The sequence below is a fragment of the Felis catus genome, chromosome B3, assembly GCF_018350175.1.
Source record: "Felis catus isolate Fca126 chromosome B3, F.catus_Fca126_mat1.0, whole genome shotgun sequence".
Lineage (NCBI taxonomy): Eukaryota > Metazoa > Chordata > Mammalia > Carnivora > Felidae > Felis > Felis catus.
This window is the reverse complement of record NC_058373.1, coordinates 144,003,732-144,027,104: the sequence shown is the minus strand read 5'-3', so window position 1 is coordinate 144,027,104 and position 23,373 is coordinate 144,003,732. Positions and strand designations below refer to the sequence as shown.

At 46.9% G+C, this 23,373-nt stretch overlaps 1 protein-coding gene across 11 annotated transcripts in view; it reads left to right on the top strand.

The window, feature by feature from the left end:
* Nucleotides 1–23,373, top strand: part of MOK (MOK protein kinase) — a 65,746-nt gene that overhangs the window by 11,884 nt on the left and 30,489 nt on the right. For 3 of the 11 annotated variants that reach the window (XM_045060536.1, XM_023256055.2, XR_006600015.1), the window contains exons 2-3: nt 19,709–19,798; nt 21,342–21,412. In XM_045060536.1, the coding sequence (XP_044916471.1) occupies nt 19,709–19,798; nt 21,342–21,412 (161 nt within the window). Of the gene's footprint in view, nt 1–6,444; nt 6,560–18,077; nt 19,799–21,341; nt 21,413–23,373 lie in introns of those variants that run through there. The other 8 variants (XM_045060541.1, XM_045060548.1, XM_045060544.1 and 5 more) reach the window with 6 other exon arrangements.

Sequence of the window (23,373 nt, the reverse complement as noted above, 5' to 3'; positions counted from 1 at the left end):
ATATTATCTAAATGTGGGGGTGGCTCTTCCTCTCTCCCTCTCTTTTATAAAAGAAAAGGCCTCAAAATTAGGGACATGGGGCATACTGTAAGTCCACAAGGTGAGGGATTGTGTCTTATCGATCTTTGTGTCTGCAGTGCATGGCTGGTGCTAATAAGTCTTGGTTGACATCCACAATGATTTTAGTCATACTACCAGGGATGTTTAACTCATTTAGGCCGAAGTGTGGCATAAATGGCTTTGGGGCAGGGGGTTCCCAAGACCACCCTTAGGTTCTGTGATTTGCTAGGAGGACTCACGGGACTCAGGATCTAGTTTTACTCATGGTTGTGATTTACTGCAACGGGAGGCTATAGAACAAGATTGACAAAGGAAAGAGGGGCATGTGGCAGAGTCTAGAGGAAACAAGGCACAAGCTTCCAAGAGTCCTCTCCTGGTGGAGTCACACAGAACTCGCTTAATCCTCCAGCAGCACGTCGTGACAACAGATGTGAAACATTTTCTATCAAGGAAGCTCATTAGAGACCTAGGGTTTTTACTGGGAGCTGATAATGTAGGCATCCTCTTCCCAGCACATAACAAAATTCCAGACTCCCAGAAGGAAAGCAGATTCAGCATAAACCAAGTTCATGAACAGTTGAGGCACAGTGAGCCACTCATCGTTTAGAGATTGCGGGAACCCTCCCGAAATCCAGGTTCCCAGATGGCAGCCAAGGGCCAGCCTTACAAGCAGACCTTTCTCTTTTCTTTCTTTAAGTTTTTAAGTCTGGTTAGTTAAGTGTAATATTAGTTTCAGGTGTACAATATGGTGATTCAACACTTCCATACATCACCTGTGCTCATCACAGGTGCACTCCTTAATCCCCATTCCGTTTTACCCATTCCCCGGCACCCACCTCCCCTCTGATAACCATCAATTTGTTCTCTATAGAGAAGGGTCTGTTTCTTGGTTTGTCTTTCTCTTTTCCTTTTGTTCATTTGTTTCTTAAATTCCACATATGAGTGAAATCATGTGGTATTTATCTATCTCTGACTGACTTATTTCACTTAGCGTTATATTCTCTAGCTCCATCCACATTGTTGCAAATGACAACATTCTGTCTTATGGCTGAATAATATTCTGTTACATGTATATATCACCTCTTCTTTATCCTAAATTCATCAATCCGTGGACACTTGGGCCGCTTCCATATCTCGGCTATGGTAAGTCATGCTGCTGTAAGCATAGGGGTGCATGTATCCATTTATTTATTCATTCATTCATTCATTCATTTATTTATTTATTTATTTTAAATGTTTATTTTTGAGAGAGAGAGAGAGAGAGAGATCAGAAGAGAGGCAGAGAGGGAGACAGAGTATCCTAAGCAGGGTACACAGTGCAAAGCCATGAGATCATGACCTGAGCTGAAATCAAGACTCGGACGCTTAGCCATCTGAGCCACCCAGGCTCCCTTCCTTTTAAATTTGTGTTTTTGTATTCTTTGGGTGAACACTCAATAGTGTGATTGCTGGATCGTAGGGTAGCTCTATTTTTAACTTTTTGAGGAACCTCCACACTGTTTTCCAGAGTGGCTGTACCAGTTTGCCTTCCCACCAACAGTGCAGGAGGGTTCCTTTTTCTCCACATCTCCAACACCTGTTGTTTCTTGTGTTGTTGAGTTTAACCATTCTGCCAGGTGTAAAGTGATGTCTCATTGTGGCTTTGATTTGTATTTCCCTGGTGATGAATGATGATGAGCATCTTTTCATGTGTCTGTTGGCCATCTCTATGTCTTCTTTGGCAAAGTGTCTGTTCATGTCTTCTGCCCATTTTTGTTTTTACTTTTTAAAATATTTATTTATTTTTAAGAAAGAGAAAGGCAGGGAGGGGCAAAGAGAGGTAGACAGAGATTCCCAGGCAGGCCCCACACTGTCAGCACAGAGCTGGATGCGGGGCTCCAACTCACAAATGGTGAAATCATGACCTGAGCCGAAATCAAGAGTCAGATGCTTAGCCAACTGAGCCACCCAGGCACCCGTCTTCTGCCCATTTTTAAATTGAATTATTTGTGTTTTGGGTATTGAATTTTATAAGTCCTTTATATATTTTGGATGTTAACCCATTATTGGATATGTCATTTGCAAGTATCTTCAACCCGTTCTGTACATTGCCTTTTCGTTGTTGATTGTTTCCTTTGCTCTGCAGGGCAAGCAAACCTTTCTGAGGAGAGTAATTGTAGGCCTGCCATGTGAATTCTTTTCTGCCCAATAATAGACTGTGTTTACTTTTAGGGAAATTTATGGGCGTTATGGCCTAGTCTGTCTAAGAGAAAGATTTGTGTTCTTAAGCAGCACCTGTTCCTTGACTGGTAAAAGTGGGGTTAGGTAGGTCAGGATGGGCTCTTCCTGCAGGCAGAAGGACGTATTACTCAATGAAAGGATCAGACTGGTTGAATTTTACCACAAAGTTTGGAGGCTCCTCAAGAGATTTGTCAAATTGTTCATATAAAGTTCCAAACTTGGACACAGTAGAGGTAAGCTTACAGGGTCTGTATTTGGGTCAGTTTGCTTTGAAGGAGCTTCTCAGGAGATACTTTTTTTGTCTGGTTCCAGGACTTCGTGGGCAGGTCCCTGTTTCAGAGGGGCCCTGGGGTTTAGTTAAGCTGTGGCTGTCCAGCAAGTTACAGCTTCTGTTTTTTGTTGGGAGGAATCTGACACCTCTGTCCTGAAGACTCCACTGGGGACAGTCCCCTGTCTTTTTTTTTTTTTTTTAAGTAGGCTCCACACCCAATGTGGGGCTCGAACTCACAACCCTAAGGTCAAGAGTCACATGCTCTACTGACTGAGCCAGCCAGGTGCCCCTGTCCTCTTTCTTTAGCCAACTTCTCTTAGAAGGGCAGTGGGAAGAACTGTAAAAACTGGCAGAATGGTTTTGAAATCCTGCCTTGCTGGGAGCTACATCAGTTAGTGTTTTTGTTCAAGGAAGACTTGGACAAAAGGAATTCTAATAACTTAGTTTACAGATCTTCAGTTTGGGGATCTTGAGCAGCCTTAGGGCTGTTAACTGGCATGCTTTGGACATAAACCTGGTTATGCACCCCACCTCCCCTCCCCACTGCCCGCCCTTACCCTGGAGACTCCCTACGTATTTAAGGAATCCTGCAGTCAAACATGGTCCTCCTTATTTAACCCCGCATTTCCTAACTTTCATTGCTCATGAAACCTTCTTTTATGGAATACCCATTAGGATTTGAGAGGTGCTCGTGTTTTGTGGAACTCAGTTTGGAAAATGCTAGTCTAAAGACAATATCCTCAGCTATTTCTCCCTGCTGTTATGCAGGGAGGCTCTTTGTGCTCTGGTGGCCCACCCTTTTCTTTCTTGTAACGCAGGCCAGTTGTGAGACTTGGCTTCTGTCGTGGTCTTTTGCCGCACATTGGCTTTTCATGTGCAGATTTCCTTATCTACTGATGGAATAGTCTTAATACTAAAATAATAATAGTCCATTGCCCGAAGCTTTCTTTATTTTTGCTGTTGTTTGTTTGTTTCTGCCTTGGTGTAATATAATGCCAGGACCAAGTTGACCCTTGAACTACACAGGTTTGAACTGTGTGGATCCACTTACATTTATGAAGTGAACATGCCCATGTAACCTGTGCCAAGATCAGAAACAGCATTACCAGGATCCTGGGAGCTCCCTTGGGTCCATTCCAATCACGCCGCCTCCCAAGGGTAACCGCTGTTCTGACTTCTAATGCCACGGATTTGTTTTAACATTTTAATTGAGATATAAAGTACATACTATAAAGTTCACACATTTAAAGTGTACAATTCAGGGATGCCTGGGTGGCGCAGCTGGTTAAGCGTCCAACTCTAACTCAAGACACGATTTCACAGATCACGAGTTCAAGCCCTGCATTGGCTCTCTGCTGTCAGCACAGAGCCTGCTTCAGATCCTCTGTCCCTCCTGTGTGCACGCATGTGCTTATGTGCTCTCACTCTCTCGAAAATAAATAAATGTTAAAAAAAAATAATAAAGCGTACAGTTCGGTGATTTTAGGTTTTTTGTTTTTTACTGAGTTGTGCCACACGCATCATAATAATCTGTTACAACGTTTTCATCCCCCACCCAAATCTGTACCCTGTGTCTGTGGATTTGTGTATTCTGGCCACTTCATGTAAACGGCCTTTTGTGTCTGGCTTCTCTTATCATATCGTTTTCTAGGTTCATCCATGATGTAGCTTGTGGCAGGATGTCGTGCCTTTCTGTGGCTGAATAATATTCCGCTGTGTGGATAGACCATATTTTGTGTATCCGTTCTTTAGCCGACGGACATACGAGTCGCTTGCATCTTTGGCTATTACGAACAAGGCTTCCGTGGACATTTGTGTACAGGTTATTATTTGGACCTAATTGTCCATTTCTCTTGAGTGTGTACCTAGAAGTAGAATTGCTGGGTCGTGGGGTAACTGTAACACCTTGAAGAATTGCCAGCCTGTTTTCCACAGTGCTGAACTGTCCTCCATGGCGGCTGCACCCTTTGACGTTTCCACCAGCAACGTATCAGAGCTCTCCCTTCTCCACATCCATACCAACGCTGGTCATTATCTTACTTTTTGATTCTAGCCATTCTAATGGGTGTGGAATGGCATCTTATGTTCTGTTATTTTGAATTTTCTTGTAAATTTTTATTTCGTAGATTGCCATTTGCTTTAAGAGTGTATTAAATAAATGCTTGGTTTTTAATTTCATAATCTATCGTCCTTTGTAAATGCATAATTTCTGAAAAACACCACTTCTAAAAAAAAAAAAGAGTGTCTTTTGTTGTTGGTTTTGAACAAACCAGAATTCACACAGGCATTACGAAGAGAGGCATCGAGGATGGCCTTCTTTGGAGTTGTGCTGTTTTAAAAGCCTGCTCTGTGCTTGGGTAGGTTTGGGACCCAGAGGGGACAGACAGGCTTCTTTTGGCCCAGGTCTGTTGAATAGGTTTCTGATCTGTTTGCTTCCGGTCAGCTCCACGCTGAAGGTTCTTGGCGAGACGTAGTTCCAAAGCTTGCCCTATTTCTTCTTGGCCTCACTTTCTGCATCTCTGCGTCCGTCTCCGGGACCTCCCTCGAGGCTCTCTGAAACCAGGGCCCGGCTGAGATGTCAGCGCAAGGAAGAACCATTTGTGTGACCGGGCAGTCTCCACATGACTGTACAATGTTATTCTCCTATTATTTGGGCTGCAGAAGCTTTTCATCCCAGTTAGACTTTTCCTTTCTGGGCTTTTCTCATTCCTTCCATTGCTTCTTGAAAAGTAGCGTTTCTCTCCTGAGCTCACTGTTGTCTGGAAGGAATGTGCTCAGGCGGTCAGTGGTATCCAACACAGCCCACAGCCCTGCCCCTTCCACCTTCCAGAGGCCTGCGGGCCCGGGGACCCTGCTCTGGCGCCAGGCTCTCCAGCGCCCCAGCCTGCTGCCTGCCGCCGGACTGCATTTCGTGTTTAGATTTTTGTTCCCAGCAGCACCTCATCTCAAGATCCTTATTTCTGCGTCTGTCAGAGTTCAGCCAGGAAAACAGAACCCGTTCTGGGTCTTTCAGATACTGTGGGATTTTACATAGTGAATCAGAGGCTGTGCCGAGGTGATGGTGGGTGGCAGGGGGCAGCCGGGCCCGGGAAGCTGCTGTCAGATTTCAGGAAATCGGGCCGCGCCGCAGATCAGCTGGGCCTCCTGTGGGCTGGGAGGCTGATTTTCAGGAGGATGCTCGGAGGCTGCCCAGAGCCCGCCCGCACCCGTGCCCAGGTGCACCTGCTAGAGAGCCCGCCTCCACTGCTCCGGCTGTCTGTCCGGTTCTCGCAGGGTGGCCCGGCGTCTCGCCACGGGGTCCAGAGTAACAGGGGCAGCGGTACTCGGGGCCCACACGTAGCCTAGCTTCTTTTTTGTTTCTCAGCATGAGAAAATCCTGTTTATTCTTGTCCCCCGTTTTATTGAGAAAGAATTGGCACACAGCTTAAGGCGCACAGCACAGTGGTTTCATTTACGGATGTTGTGAAATGATTACCGTGATGAGTTCGGCTAACATCCATCTTCTCGTATAGATACGATAAAAAGAGAAAGGGAAACAGCTTTCTCCTTGTGACCAGGACTCTCCGGACCTAATCTCTTAACGACTCTCCTGTGTGGCGGACGGCAGTGTTGGCTGTAGTCAGTGATCGTGTCACATGTTCCGTCCCTGGCACCTGTTTATCTCGTAACTGGACGTTTGCACCTCTTGGTCGTCGTCTCCAGTCCCCACCCCTGCCGGCTCCCCTGGAACCGAGGGGAGCACTGAGCGCTGGACACCATGAAAGAACCGTGCTCAGCCTGTCGGTGTCGGGTTATCGTGTGGGTTAAAAAAAAAAAAAAGACCGCCGTCTGGAAGTTGAGTACACAATACGTGCATAAATACGTTTTCTTTGTGTGATTCTTTTTATTTGTAGACTATAAAGCAATTGGCAAAATAGGAGAGGGAACGTTTTCCGAAGTTACGAAGCTGCAAAGCCTGAGAGACGGAAGCTACTACGCGTGTAAGCAAATGAAACAGCGCTTTGAAAGGTAGGCGGTCAGAGACCTGTTTAAGACTAAAGACAGCTCTGGGTTCCGCAGTGGGGGGCTGGTACTCACGCAGTGACAGGTAAGAGACGATCAGCTTTCTTTGGGCAGAGGATTACGGGCTAACTTGAGGTTTATGACACTAGGTTTTATTCGTGTCCGGCCTTGCTGTAACACCAGTGACCAGGGGTCACAGAATATTTAAACTGTAAAAGCGTGCCTCACTTTCAACAGCCTCTGTGTTCCTGAAAGTCGTATGTTGGACTTTTATAAATGAAACCTGTCTCGACATCGTAGAGGCACTTGTGGTTTGATTAGTCCTGAGTTCGTTAACCTACTGAGAAACAATTTCCAGATCGGGTTGGGGAACTCTGTTCCCTGACACTGATCCATTGCTGCTCGTGGAGAGGGGAGCTGGCTTGTTCTGGGTTCATCACTTGGGGGGCTGCTGTGGCTTTGCCCTCAGAGCGGTCTCTCGAATCCCTCAAGTTTGCAGCTTCTAACGGGTCAGACGCCAGGTGTGATTAGGAAGCTCTGTTGGGACAGTGAAGCCGATGCCGGCCTCACTGCAGCTGTGGAACTTTCAGTGAAGAGGTTCGAAGCTCAGCCTTTTTTTTTTTTTTTTTTTTTAATATATCAAAGGAATCGAAGTCTCTAAATATTAAAAGCAAGTTGAAAAGGGGCGCCTGGGTGGCTCAGTCGCTTGCACGTCCGACTTTGGCTCAGGTCATGATCTCGCGGTCCGTGAGTTCGAGCCCCGTGTCGGGCTCTGTGCTGACGGCTCTGAGCCTGGGGCCTGTTTCGGTTTCTGTGTCTGCCCCTCCCCTGCTCATGCTCTCTCTCTGCCCTAAAAATAAATATAAAAACATTAAAAATTTTTTTAAATAAATAAATAAAAGCAAGATGTAAAAAAAGAGTCCTTCCCCCACATTGACACAGAGCCTTCTGAAGTGTTTCAGGGTATCAACCTTGATTTCGAACTCTTGGCATAAAAAATTACTTCTCAGATCAGAAAGGAGTACAGGGCAGTTCGCCATGTCAGAAGGTCTGAGAACAGTATTGTGATCTTCACGACATCCGCACGGGCCGTGTGGGACCGTCCCTGGTTTGCGAGCACACGAGGAGAGGTGCTTAGAGATCGGAAATAGCTTGACAGCTGTCACTCTAGGTCACCAGGTGGCCAGAGGCATATTTGAATCCAGATCTTACGAAGCCAAACTCCTCCTTCTCCCCTGCCCGAAGCGTGCGGTCATTTACCCGCCGCTGTTGAGACTCTGAAGTCACTGGGTCTCCAGCCCTTCCTCTGTGTGTTCTGCATCCTCTGGGTCTCTTGATCTTTTCCCTCCTCCATCTTTACCTGTGGACGACTCGTGATGGGAATTTGACGTGCAGCGTACTGATTATCCCATATGTAAAGAGCAGACTTCCTTAAACAGCCAGCTTTCAGAGATGCCACAAACACAGAGTAGCAGAGAAAGGACTTTGAGCCGCGGGACGTGACACGTGCACCTTAGGAGAGGCCTGGAGTCCCCATCGGGTTCCGCTGTCAGGCTCGGGGTGGATGTGTACTTGCAACAGGGCTCGCTCGCCCCTGTCTTGTGAGGAGGTAGATATGAAACGTGGACCAGACAGACAGCCTGCTGACCTGAGGCCTTCCTGCGACCGTTGCTGCGTCGGGGTGACGTGCTGGCCGTCAGGAGGAATCACAGCCGGTCACGGGTGTGCCTTCAGGAGAGTCAGGAGATCTCTGTAACGCATCGTAGAAAGGTTGCATCAAAGAACAGGGACGTGGTTTCCTGGCGGTGAAGCGCGGTCCGGATCCACCACCTACCAGGTCCCTGGCACACCGAGTGCCTCGCCCACTGAACCTTGGCCTCCTTGTCGTGAGGTGCTTGACGACTAAATGAGGGAATGAAGGGAAAGTTGGGAGCAAAGCAGGGGCACGCGGCAAATGTTCGATAGATGGTAGCCTTCCTTACTGTATGTGCGGTCATTTGTTGGATTTCAGAAACAATTAGTGCTCTTTGTCTTAACTTTAAAAGTGGTTGATGGGGCACCTGGGTGGCCCAGTCGGTTGAGCGCCCGACTTCGGCTCGGGTCACGATCTCACGGTTGGTGAGTTCGAGCTCCACGTCGGGCTCACTGGTGTCAGCACGGAGCCTGCTTTGGATCCTCTGTCTCCCTCTCTCTCTGCCCCTCCCCCACTTGCGCTCTCTCAAAAGTAAATAAAACATTTAAAAAAATTAAGAAAGTAAAAGTGGTTGATTGGAACATATATTGTTCTTTTAAAAACTCATAAAAGTAAAGGTTTTTAATACAATGCCACTGAGTCAGTGTTACTTTTTAAATTTTGTTTTCTTTTACTTGTTTGTTTGTTTAGTAATCTTTACACTTAATGTGGGGCTTGAACTCACAAACCCAAGATCAAGAGTCCTATGCTCCACTGACCGAGCCAACCAGGCACCCCGGAGTTACTTTCTATAAAGTTTGTGTACGTATAGGGGATTATGAACAGGCTTTAGTGTATTATTTTTTTAAATATTTCCTTATTTTGAAAGGGAGGGTGGGGAAGCATGAGCGGGGAAGGGGCAGAGAGAGAGGGAGTCAGCGAATCCCAAGCAGGCTCCGCGCTGTCAGCACAGACCCTGACGGGGCTCGATCTCACAAACCATGAGGTCATGACCTGGGGAACAGGCTTTAGTTTCTGTTGTATAAATAACAATTTCACATATTGGCTTTATTTAAAAGGAAGTACATTTACTCCGGCTAGTGGTATTTTGTCGCTGTTTGATGTACGGAATCCGTGATAGAGTCTCAGGCTAGTTTTGATAGGTATCTGCCATCCTGTGTAATCCAAACCTAAGAGGAAGTGGACTCTGGGTTTATTCACGTGAGTTCTGATTTGCTCTTGATACGTAGGTTCAAACCTATAGGAGATTATAATCCAATACTGTCATTATTTATCTAATAATTGTTCCTGCTTAGATTCTTCCAGCTGCGGCTCTGGGGAGCTCCTTCAGGCTGGCGCCTATGTTCTTTTGACATGCCCCATCCTTTTTATCTTTTTTCCTTTTTTAACACTTTCATTTCTTCAGATCCTGAAGGCTCATCTTGTATTTTTCCTCCCCTAGAATCATCCATTTCTCCAAGGAGCCCTGGTTCCTTTCGTTGGAGAAAGGTATTTAGAAAACGAGGTCTTGGCACCAGGGGTGCTCATTCCTACTGGGAAGTCAGTCCCTCTGGACTCAGCAGACAGACCTAGCATGTGCGTGTATGATCCATATGTACACACATCTCTCTTTTTCTCTCTCCACCCTCTCATCTGTCTCGTCGGGTAAGCATGAGTCCATACCGATAAAAAAATGAGTGAATAAATAAATTGGGATGAGGGGACAATTCTTTACAGAAGGAGTCCAGTTAATAAATAGAGAAGGAATGAGGGAAATAGAAAATCCTCGTTAGAATAACAGTGGTAATTTCTACAGGCAAGATAAACTGAGGAGCCCTGAAATTAGTAGGTGAAGCTTGGAAGAGAACAGGGTTTCTGCAGAGCCTCCAGTGGTTCCCCCTAACTATTAATTAACGTGGTGGTTCTAGCATATGTCCATACACTGTTTGATATCCCTTCCTTCAGGAGGTGGGGCTTACTTTCCTTGCCTTTGAGTGTGGGCTGCACTTGTTCCTAAAGTATAGAAAATAGGAAGGGAAAGTTAGTAACTTTACAATGAAAAACCCGGAAGATACCACCTTAACTAAATGATTAACACCATCAGTAATAAGCCATATAGATGTCATGTACTTCCCGATACAATGGGATTGAAAAAGCACACATATCACCTCCATCGTGTTCTTTCCTGAAGATCCATAATCTCCGCTTACTTATGAGAATACATCCGCCCAGCCCAAATTAAGGGGCATTCCGCAGAATACCTGCTTGCTACTCCTTAAAACTGTGAAGGTAATGAAAAACAAAGACACGAACTGTCACAGACTGGAGGGTGAGTAAGGGAACATGACATCTTAATTGCAATGAGGTATCCTTCACCCTGGGAGAGAAAAAGACATTCCCGGGGAAACTGGGGAAATCCAAATAAAGTGTCTAATTAATAGAATTGTACCAATGTTAATTTTTTAGTTTTGATAAATGCTGTGTAAGGTGTTAACATGAAAAGAAGCTGGGTTACAATAGAGAGCTGTACTATCTTGATAACCCTTGTTAGTCTAAAATGATTTGACGATGCCCAGGTGGCTCTGTCAGTTAAGCATCCGACTTGATATTGGCTCAGGTCATGATCTCACGCTTCATGGGATTGAGTCCTACATTGGGCTCCTCGCTGAACACGAAGCCTGCTTGGGATTCTCTCCCTCTCTGCCCTTCCCCCACTTGCACGTGCACTCTCTCTTTCTCTCTCTCTCAAAACAAATAAACTTAATAAAATGATTATGGGGCACCTGGGTGGCTCGGTGGGTTGAGCTTCCAACTTTGGCTCAGGTCGTGATCTCACAGTTCGTGGGTTCGAGCCCCACATCAGGATCTATGCTGACAGCTCAGAGCCTGGAACCTGCTTCGGATTCTGTGTCTCCCTCTCTCTCTGCCCCTCCCTCGCTCACACTCTGTTTCCCTCTCAAAAGTAAAATAAAACATTTAAAAAATGAAGCAAAAAATCAAACAAAAATAACCATAAGTGACCTGGAATGACTCATATTGTTCCTAAGCTCCCTCCATTCTTATTTCTGACTTATAGGAAGAAATGACTCTATAGTTTCTAGAAGAAAGACAGCTGCTTTTGGGGTCGTTTCTAGGAAGGAGATTGCTAATAATTGGTTGGATGTTCCAGGGTCGCTGATACTTGGTCCACAAGTTTAATGTTGTTCTTCTGTTTTTTAACCATGAAAATCATATTTCTAGCTTTTGGAGTTCTGGAATATCTATCACCATTATTAAACAGCTTAATCTTATTCAGTTGAAGAATAATTTTAGGTTCTTTAAAATCCATTTCTGCTCATATATCACTGTCTAAGTAAATCCTCAAAGTCACCTCGCACAGTCGTGTGGGTGGCATGAGAAACGAGAAGTGGTAACAGGAAAATCACGCTGAGTCACACGGGCAGAGTGAGGCTGGTATTTGGAGCTGCTGACTCCCACCTCTTCCAAGTTTTACTTCCTTTCCCTTCCTTTCCCTCTTACTGAAATAGAAACGGACAGCGTTTGCAGTAATAGTGGCTAGTGCGGAGTGCAGGTAGGGTCACACAAGCCAGTTCTTTAGTGCCGTGGCAGGAAGGGTCCTTTCGGCTCATGAGGACGGTTTTCCTCCAGAGTCACTCAAAGCCTCGGTTCGGGGATAGCGAGTTACTGGCCGGAGGCCTGCGGTGCGGCCCAGGCCTCCCGATCCCGGTTTTGGTCTTCCCAGTGGTCCCCACCTGCACTCACAAGCACAACAGTTCATTAGAGCCCTCCCCCACCCCCCACCCCCACCCCCACTTTCTTTTTCTTTTTGCTACGATTGTACTCTGTATTCTGCGCATAGAAACACCGTAAAGAAATGGAATGAGTCTCTTTTATTTTTTTTTAATTTTTTTTTCAACGTTTTTTATTTATTTTTGGGACAGAGAGAGACAGAGCATGAACGGGGGAGGGGCAGAGAGAGAGGGAGACACAGAATCGGAAACAGGCTCCAGGCTCCGAGCCATCAGCCCAGAGCCCGACGCGGGGCTGGAACTCACGGACCGCGAGATCGTGACCTGGCTGAAGTCGGACGCTTAACCGACTGCGCCACCCAGGCGCCCCAGAATGAGTCTCTTTTAAAAAGAAATTCCATCTCAAACTGTGTAGGCTCTTGCTTTGTATCCTGAAGGAGTAAGACTGACACATACGTGCTACTCGTGGTCAGCACAGGGTCAGGGCCCAGGCTCTGAAGGTAGAACAGCTCTCCCGCTGTTAGTTCTGTGACCTGGGACGGTTCCTCACTCCCTCGGTGCCTCAGTCGCTTTGTAGCTACCAGGTAGATGCCTCCCCGGGCTCGACCTCACGCGAGCCTCGCGAGGGTTGACCTGAGGCAGGTGGGCACCCCGCGCAGTGCTGGTGCTGCGATCCAGCCGTCGACCAACCTGCCATACGACAGTGCGGGTGAGCGGGGCTTGAAACCTTCTGAAAACCGAAGTGGGGTGCTAGCGGCAATCGTGATGAAGAGGACAGCGGCTGGTCACCGCGTGTCCCGCGCCATGCCCAGCCCTGGGTGAGCTGCGGACGTGCGGCATTTAATCCTCGCGGCAGCCCTGCGAGAAAGATGCGGTCGTTGCCTTCTTTCAGACGAGGGAAGCGCGGCTGGAGAGCCGGGTTCTCTCACCTGCCCGGTGTCACCCAGCTGGCCAGCAGTAGGGCCCGGCGTGGGACCCGGGTCTGTGCAGGGCCAAGGCCTGCGTTCTCTCCAGGGCTCTTGGCCGCGGCGGAATGCCGTGCGGCCGTCCGGTCTTGACTTAGTACGTGGTTTTTCTCAAGTCCCATCAGTGCCTGGTCTTCAAATTACTTTTACCAAAATAAAGTCTGCTTTGTGAGGTTATAAATAAAGGCAAAGGCAAGCAATCCATGAGTCACGTTAAGAGCTTTTAGTTAATAATATAATCATAGAAAATCTTAACAAAGTAAACGGAACAGTGTGATGAGCCCCAGGTACCCAGCAGCCGGAATCAACAGGCCTGTGATTTTGATTCGTGTGCACGTTTACCCGGTCCTTCCCCACTTGCTTGTTAGCATATGGGGCTTTTTCTTGAAAGGCAAAATTTGCATCCGTTACAACGCACATTTCTTTACTGTCTAATATTCTGGAAAACAGATGTTCTCGTGTAATTAAGAGATGGAACACTTCTGTCACCTAGGAGGCTCCTTTGTGACAGTTCTCCACCCCCATCCCAGGCTGCCACTATTGCGGGTTTTTTCCTTTGTCCTCTTGTAGAAATTCGTATTAAATGGAATCTTGGATGTGGTCCCGAGACCAGCTCTGTCGGGTCAGCGTGGACTCTCGGAGGTTCATCTGCACTGTTGCACCCACGGTCGATACCTTTTTACGGCTGAGCCGCACGCACTGCGACCTCAGCACCCTTTGCGTGTCCCTTCTCCCGGTGACGGGCTCTGCTGTCGTTTTGGTTTGGGGCTGCTGGTGGTAAAGCTGCCGTGAGAACTCATGCACAAGCCTGCCTGGGATGTGTGTCTTCGTTCTTCCTTAGGCAATCGCCTAGAACAGCATCTCTGGATCAGAGGGTGGGTGTATGTTTAAAAGAAACTGCCAAGCCTTTTCTCGAAGTGATTACACCTGTTTGCATCCCCACCAGCAGGGAAGGAGAGTTCCAGGTGCTCTGTACCCCCACCAGCGTGCGGCGGCGTCCGTGTTAAGTTGTAGCCGTCCTGGTGAGCGCCGTGGCCTCTTCCTGTGGTTAGTTTGCTCTTCCCTGACAGCCGGTGGCGAAGAATGCTGACTCGTGTGCTTATCGGCCATTCGTGTACCTTCTTTCGCGAAACGTGTCAGAGTATTTCTTTCCTAAACATTTGAAATCATTCACCTGTGAAATCTCTGGGCCTAGAAGGTTTCTTTGTGCGGAGGACCCCCCGCCCCCCCCCCCCCCGGCCCCATAACGTTGGTCACGGCGTCACTTGTAGTGGCGACGAGCTGGAAACGGAACGAAGGAGTGGGGCGGGTGGGGCGTCATGGTACGTCTGCACCGTGGGATGTTGAAGAATCAGAACGATGCCAAATGATACGGGGTCCTCGTAGGTTTTTTTATTTTTTTTTTTACTTAAAAAAAATTTTTTTTTTTTTAATGTTTATTTATTTTCAAGACAGGGAGAGACAGAGCATGAACAGGGGAGGGTCAGAGAGAGGGAGACACAGAATCTGAAGCAGGCTCCAGGCTCTGAGCTGTTAGCACAGAGCCCGACGCGGGGCTAGAACTCACGGACCGCGAGATCATGATCAGAGCCGAAGTTGGCTGCCTAACCGACTGAGCCACCCAGGCGCCCCTTCGTAGGTTTTTTTAAAGCTCCATTGAGATGTAATTTACATGTCATCAAATCCACCCATGGTAGGAGCAGTTTAGGAAATTTATGCAGGTGTCCAGCTGCCGCCATGATCCCATCTAAGAGCACTTCCGTCAGCCGTGAGGAGGCCCTTGCTAACAAATTCCATTTCTTTGGGAAACATGCGGCTATTTTGGTTTTCAGGTTTGTGTCACATTTGGTAATTGTGTTTCTCAAGGACTTTGTCTATTTAAGTTGTCATATTTCTTGGCATACAGTTGTTCGTGTTACCCCCTTTCGGCTTTTTAACATCTAACTGTAGTCATATCGTCTCTTTCACTCCTGATATCGGTTTGGCAGTGTTGGTGTTTTATTTCATTTTTTCCTCCATTGGTCTTGCCAGGGGTTTATCAGTTTTATGAATCTTTTCAAAGAATCGTTGTTAATTTCCTCTGTTGTTTGTTTGTTTTCTGTGCCATTAATTTCTGTTCTTCCGTTATTGCTTTTCTTCTACTTTGGTTTAATTTAGTGTTCTTATTCTGCTGTCTAAAGGTGAAAACTTAGATAATTGGTTTTTAACTATTTCTTCCTTTCCAACATAAGCATTTAAAGCCATATGGGGCGCCTGGGTGGCTCAGTCGGTTGAGCGGCCGACTTCGGCTCAGGTCAGGATCTCATGGTCCGTGAGTTCGAGCCCCGCGTCAGGCTGTGTGCTAACAGCTCAGAGCCTGGAGCCTGTTTCGGATTCTGTGTCTCCCTCTCTCTGACCCTCCCCATTCATGCTCTGTCTCTCTCTGTCTCAAAAATAAATAAACGTTAAAAAATTAAAAAAAAAAAGCCATAAATACACTTCTAAGCCCTGTTTTCCTGCATCCTATACATTTTGATATGTTGTGCTTTCTTGTTGCTTGGCTTAAATGTTTTCTAACTTCCTTGTGATTTCTTCTTTACCCGTGGTTTATTTACAAGTGTGTTGCTTAATTTGCAGGTGTTTGGGATTTTTCTAGCTAACTTACTATCATTGATTTCTAATTTACGCCCATTGTAGTCAGAGAACAACATGTTCTGGAAGTCTTCGTATTTGGAAATTTATTGAGATTTATCTTTGGGTCCAGATATTCATCTGAGTGGAGAGCATATTCTAGCTCCAGGTGTTAAGTAATAGGTGTTATGTAAAAGCTCGTTAGGTCAAGGTGGTTAACAGTACTGTTAGGATCTTGGATCTCTTTACTGATTTTCTGAATGACTGTTGTGTCATTCAATTGTGTCTCAGTTGTATAGAGAGTATTGAAACTTCCAACCCTTTCTTCTTTCTTCTGTCAGTTTTCATTTGTGTATTGAAGCTTTCTTACTTAGCACACACACGTTTGTAACTGTCATTTCTTTTTGATGTATTGTCCCATCACTATGAAAGCATTATAGATAGTAATAATCTTTATTTAGGGGCACCTGGGTGACTCATTCGGTGAAGCGTCCGACTTCAGCCCAGGTCATGATCTCGTGGTTCGTGAGTTCGAGCCCCACATCCGGCTCTGTGCTGACGGCTCAGAGCCTGGAGCCTGCTTCCGATTCCGTGTCTCCCTCTCTCTCTGCCCCTCCCCCATTCATGCTCTGTCTCTCTCTGTCTCAAAAATAAATGCTAAAAAAAATTAAAGAAGTAATAATCTTTGTTTTGAAGTCTAGTTTGTCTAATATTAATATACCCACTTCTTCCCCTTCAGCTTAGGGACTTTCTTCCTGCAGACTGGATTGGTTAGATAAACTTTTCTGTAAAACCCTTCCAATAAAACGAAGTGTTGACATTGCAAAATTAATATTTTTTATTCTTTAAAGACTTGGACCCAGTAATATAATTTTTCCAGTTGCGGAAAAACGCACGTATGGGGGATCTTGTCTCTTCCTTTTGGAGCAGAGGCTGCCTGCGCTCCTCTGTGTCCAGTTCCACGATCGCTTCGGTCTCCAGCAGGACAGTGAAAACGAACAAAACCCTGAATGTCACCTGACCACAAAATTCGAAGCAACTTCAAGGCGCAGAAAAGTGGTTAATTCCAGTTGTTAGATATTTTTCATGATTTTTAAAAGAACAGGGTTTATTTGTATTTTATTAAAACGAAATATTGTTGGGGCACTTGGGTGGCTCAGTCAGTTGAGTGTCTGACTCTTGATTTCAGCTCAGGCCATGGTCCCAGGATCGTGGGATCAAGCCCTGTGTTGGGCTCTGCTCTGAGTGTGGAGCCTGCTTGAGATATTCTCTCTCTCTCTCTCTCTCTCTCTCTCTCTTTCCCTCTCTCTCTCTCTCTCTTTCCCTCTCTCTCTCTCTCTCTTTCCCTCTCTCTCTCTCTCTCTCTCTCTCCCCCTCTTTCCCCCCCTCCCCCCCAATAAAATTTAATAAAATATTGTTATTTGAACAAAGCTAGTGATACTTAGATGAAAATGTCTTTTTAAATGTATTAGTTCATTATTTCTGAGAGAAATGTCTGTGGAGACACGAAAGAGTTATGTCTGCAGTAAGCAATAATGTGTTTCAGGGTATGATAACAGGTTTTCATATTAAAGCTGAGCAGAGTGGATACTTGTTCGTCTCAATGACCAGGCTGTTTGACCCTCCAGTTCGGAAAACTTATTTTTTTCCCGTAGGGTGTTCGGAAATCAGAGCTGTTGCCGGCTCCACTGGTCTCTTGCTCTTTCTTCCACCAAGGCAGGGTTTCCCAGCCTTGGTACTGCTGACATTCGGGCCCAGGTTATTACTTATTGTGGGGCCTGTCCTGGGCCCTGTGGGATACTGAGCATCAACCCCGGCTGCTGCCACTGAATGCCAAATGGAACAGTATGTTACAGAACCTGTGACAGCTAACGGCGTCCCAGACAGTGTCAAACATCCCCTGGGGGGCAAGGCCCCTCCCCCATGAGAGCCACTGACCTACGGCATGCCAGGGGTAGAGGCATGACAGGCACAGGCACCGGGTGGAGGTGGGGTCTCCAGCAACCTAGCCCTGAGTCAGGAGACCTCCCCCCCCCCCAAGGTGCGGGACCTCTAAGAGGGGCTCAGTGGTCTCCTCCAGTGCAGACCCCAGGGAGAGGGATTAAAAGAGGCTCTTCCGTCAGTTGCCCATGTGCCCCCACAAGAGTGTTTCACTTGATCTTTCTTTCTTCCTATTGCCTGATTGGTATCTTTGTCCACCTACCCCGTCCGAAGGAAAAAAGGTATTCCTATCATGCCACTCAAAGGATGGTCTGGAGCGGTGTGTTCTCTGGAACCCTCGTTCTAAGGGTTGGTGACTAGATAGTTTGTAAGAAGTGATCCTAGGGCAAAAAAGTTTGGGAAATGTTGGTTTCAATAAAGGTAAACTTTTATGGGATTTTTTAATGTATATTTATTTTTGAGAGAGAGAGAGAGAGAGAGTGAGCAAGCATGAGTGGGGGAGGGGCAGAGAGAGAGGGAGACACAGAAACCGAAGCAGGCGCCAGGCTCCGAGCTGTCAGCGCAGAGCCCGACGCGGGGCTCGACCTTACAAACCGTGACATGGTGACCTGAGCCGAAGTTGAACACAAACCGACTGAGCCTCCCAGGCGCCCCAATTTGTAGGATTTTTGAAAACTTTTCAACAGTAAAATCAGCAGTAGTTTATGGCTTTCCAAAAGGAGCTGGAGTGGGCCTATCTCAAACTTTCTGAGTGTGAAGTTTCTTCATAAGGCATTTTCTAGAGGAAGAATGTTCTATGGGATATATTTGGGAAGCATTGTTCTAAAGGCATCTAGGGGAGGCCATGATGCTGGCGAGGAGCAGGTGGTGGGGTAAGCACTAAGCTGACAGAGTGAGTGGAGAGCGTCATGATCTGGTCTCTGCACACGCCAGGCCGAACACGGTGGTCACGGGAACAGCGAAAGACTCCTACTCTGGGTAGTAACCGGCTATCCCGAGCCTCTTGAGTGCTGACCCTTCCCACCTCCACCCTACACCTGGCCCTTGGCCGGCACTCCCCAGACCTCTCCTCTCTCCAGAGCTAAAAGGTTAGTACCTGATTCAACAGGGGCCCCCTCCGTAGGACCTTGTGCCAGCACGGTGGGCTCTGTCTTTTCTGGTTGGTTGTTGACTGTGATGCACAAGTTGCTAACATTTTGCATATGTCGTCCTGGGTGTGAGGGAAGCAACGGGGGAAAGTAAATGAAAAAGAGTCTAAAACTTGTAGTCAGAAATATCCTTACACTCAGACTATTCAGGCTTTTCTCATATACCAGTCTCCCATTTGTTGGCTGGCACGAGACTTAACATATTCACACTGATTTAAGACAGTAATAATACACTATTGGGTATAACTGCTCTTTGAAGAACCAGACAAAATGCTGAGCTTTACACTATATATTACAAGTTGGCAGAACAGAGTTTTGGCAGTTCAAAGGAAGAAGACTATTCCCACAGTTAGTTCCTTTCAGAGCCGAGGCCATGGAAGTCTCTGGTGGATCTAGTCATTTGATTGGACGTGACCACGACCACGACCGTGACCGTGGGCCCGTCCAGGGGGGGTTATCTCTTGGAAGCGGTCTCTGGAGTGTGGTGACAGCCAGCCCATCCCCATCTGCTTCCGTCCCACTCACATTGGCGAGGTTTGGGATGTAAACGGCGTCTGGCAGACCCTTCTTCGTAAAGAAGAGCTGGCGGTAGGTAAGTCACACCTGCCGAGGGAACGCCAGCCGCCAGCAACGAAAGTGAGAAAATGTTCGGCTTTCATGAAAGATAACGAAGATTAGCGTGTTCGTGGAAATTTGAGATGGGTATTTTCAGGGCGTATTTCTGTTGCTCAATTGGTTAGTTCCCATAAACTGATTAATAGGAAATTCTAATGTTTGTTTCCATGTTTACTAATTATAAAAGAAACCACTAAGGTATTCTTTCAGGAGCTTCGATGGGAAAATTTGAATAAATGTCCAAAGCCGTAAGAACCTTGATTTTTATCAGATGATGCAGAACGAGACATGTTGAACGTCACCTGCTGGCGGGAGAAATAATGAGTCGATGAACTTGCTTGAAATATGTGTGAGGTTCTCAGTTGTGATCATGGGTAATAAATAATGATTGAATAACCCCAATCTGAGGCTGACTTGAATTATGAATTAGTTATTTATTTTTACCCACGCAATAGTATCGAGCAAGTGAACAGTCTACGGGAGATACAAGCACTGAGGCGCCTGAACCCACACCCGAACATCCTCACGTTGCACGAAGTGGTTTTGTAAGTATTCCTGGGGCTTTACGATGATCTGCATTTGATGACAATGATCAAATCTCTTTTTAAGGAAGAAAACTGTGGTAGACATTTGAAATATTTGCTTTGTAGCTCAGGGAGTAATGATTCTCATTTTATCTTAAGTCACGTATTTATGTGGACAAATGTGTGTCTGATTCCTAATGTGGAAATAACCTTCGTTTAGGTGAAAGTGGACAGAATTCAAACGATTCCTCTCCCGTAGCTCAGTGAGGCTTCGTTGTAGGCAGTGGCCTGTGCATCCGAGGCCTCGAGTGTGAGTTGTGGGCAAATGGGAAAGCACTGTGGTCATACATCAGGGATTGTCATGTGTCAGGGATTGTCCCTGCCGGCTGTCATGTCTGCACTGTGTCAGGTAGTGTGACCCCCCCCCCGCACCTTACTATGGTTGCTGTAATTTGGGGGACTTGTCACTTGTGTTCTAATTATGGATTAGTCTCCTTACGTGAGGCTCACCTACCCATCAGGAAGGCAGGGCACACCTCACCTGCGGGTGCCGGCAGTTCCGCACTGCCCTTCTGGACTCTGAGCCGGGAACTCGGACCCAGGGTTCTGGAACTTGCCTTTCTGTGCGCCCTGAGAAGCTGCACCCTCCGTGAAGCTCTCCGCGGCGCTCCAGGCCGCTTTAAAAACCAGCCAGGACACTACGGTCTCTGACGAAGTGCAGTGGGTTTTCATCAGGGAAGAGAGCAGTTTGAAACTCACGGTGGAATGTCTTGTCATAGCCGCGTGGCCTCCTGGCCTGGAACCCGCAGTGCGCACTGGTCACAACACCGCCCACTGCACGCCGCGTCCTGGGCACTCTCCGGGCCTGCGTGTGCGCCCCCCTCCAGGCAGCCCCTCTGGAGACGACCTGACTAGTAGGGTCTGGAGTGACATGTGCTCCTCTACCGAGGGCTCAGGGGCCTTCAAACAGGGCAGTGTCAGCTCCAGAGAAGCTGGCAGCCCGGCCAGAGGCCTCGGTCCCCACCCCGTGCAAGGTCTGGACCCCACCTGGGCTTGGGGTGACCCATCTTCCTCCCTTTTCCCCTGACTGGTTTGTGGATTTTTGTCTCCCCATCATAATTTATCCCAGGTACATGGAAGAATCTAGGTAAGTTAGAACTAAATAAATTTGCAGTCACGGAGCATGAATTAAATTCTTTCTCCTCTGTTTTGCTTAGCCGACTCTCGACCTCCTTTCTCCTTTCTGCCAGTAGTTAGTTCTATATTTTTAAGACACATCTCATTAAAAAGGGGGGAAGCATTTAGAATTTTTGCTTAAAGTGGGATTTTACTGTTATTTTATTATATTTTATTTTATTTTTACTGTTATTTTAAATTAATTTTAAATTAATTGACTGAAATAATTGACTGAAAATCGCAACTTCTGTTTCAGTCACTATGCCCCAGGCTTTGAGGTGGGAGAGCTTTATGTTTACCAGAAATGTGCACAAATGAATTAAATATTTGATGATAGTTTCTGATTAAGACAAGAAAAACATGTTTAAAAACCTGATTTCTTCTTCAGTGACAGAAAATCTGGTTGTCTTGCACTAATATGTGAACTTATGGACATGAATATTTATGAGCTAATACGAGGTACGTAGAATAACTTGAAGCTAATGTAAGATCTTCTTCTAAAGCCTGTCGTCCACGTATACTTTGTTTTAGTTCTGAAAATCCTCAGTCACCTCTTGGGAGGTATTTTTCTGGCATTCTCGTCTCCTCAACACAGGGCGGTCAGTGAGAAGTAAAGCCATCTAGGTCCAGGCTGGCGGGTGACACGGGCGCTCAGGCCTTCCTCACCTCAGGTCCCTGCAGGGGGCGCTGTGCCGCTCCAAAGGTCACTCTGGTGGCTCTGCTCAAAATCAGGCAAGGCTTGTCCCCCAAGATCCTCCCTCGGCCGAGAGACGACCACCTTCTATTCAGATCCTTATAAAGTCTTTCTGCCGCGTTACAGGATGCTCATTTCTTTACTTTCCTCTGAACGGCAGAGCTCCGTTCGGGAAAGCACGGCGCCCGAGCCGGCCTCAGTCAGGGCTGGTTTGGGAGGCTGATAGAGGGCACCTGAAGGAACACGGAGGCGGATGGTTGGCCCACGTTCAGCAAATATCCCTGGGGGTCCGACTGCACAGTTGCGTTAGATGTCAGGACAAATGAGCCTCGTTGCTGTCCCCGAGAAAGCACAGAAAGCGCGGTATTTTACCGACCGATCACGCGGTGCCGATCGGACGAATGAGAGCAGATTTGCCTTGTGTTATGTGAGTGACTGTTTGTGGCTTGAAAGAACCATTTAAAAAGTGTTGTATTATCTTAAACAAGTCAGGCCAGCCCAAAGGTGGTATGGAAAGCGGCAGGTAGCATTTTTGAGATCAAGAAGCTATTTTTGTGATGAGGGTGACCCTGGCGTGGAAGAAGCACATGAAGAGTCGGGATAAAACGGTGATGAAGTCAGAATGTGGGGAAAAGCGTCGTCATCAAATTAGTAGGTCCTCTGTGCGATTTGAAATGTGTGCTTTAGTAGCTCACTAACAAAATCAATAGTAGAAATAGGCAAGCTTTCCTACACCCACAGAAGTTGATGAAGAGCTTTTGGATCTTTTCGAGAAAGTGGGAGATCGCCTTTTGTCTGGGCATGTATGGTATTTCCCATGTTACAAACCTTGTGTATTTAATTCATAGGTAAGCCCATCCCCTCGGGGACCTGTTTCATTGCGTTTTGAGTACAATGCTAACAAGGTTGCCAGGTTTCTCAGTATAGAACCCATTCGGAATAGAGCCGTTGGCTAGAAGAAGCTTCTAGAATTCGGCCCACCAGCAGTAACGGGAAGCGACAGGTGACAGTCCTACAATGGGGGATGAAACTGAAAATACAAAACGGGAGGACAACAGCAGCGCCCCCGCGATGAGCGCAGTCTGGGCAGCCGGAAGACCCCAGACACCCCAAGACGGGTTAGAGAACGCGCAGCCGCGGGCTGGACTGCGGTAAGCCTACCGCGCCGGTAAACGTGATGGAAACAGTAGGAAAGTGAAGAAAAGATTTAAAAAAGCTTCCCAGTTAAAGGATTACAATAGAGGAGAGTTTTACTTTCAAAGAGTAAACCTTATTGATCTGGAAACTCCGCTTGTTAAGCATCGATTCCAAATAGTCTGGATCCATGAGGTGTTGCTCAGGATTACATCTTCTCCTGCGTCCTGTGGGACGTGGATTGTTCACTCTGCTCCTCCCCGTACATCTGTCTGCCAGAGTGTCAGGACGGGGTCCCCAGTACAGTCAAGACAAACAACCACCAAACTTCATTATTTCATTATGTGAGCCAACATTTTGCTTTTTTTTCTTATTAAAAAAATTTTTTTTAATGTCTATTTTTGAGAGAGTGAGAGACAGTGCGAGCGGGGGAGGGGCAGAGAGAGAGGGAGACACAGAATCCAAAGCAGACTCCAGGCTCTGAACTGTCAGCACAGAGCCCAACACAGGGCTTGAACTCATGGACTGCAAGATCATGACCTGAGCGGAAGTCGGATGCTTAACTGACTGAGCCTCCCAGGTGCCCCTGATT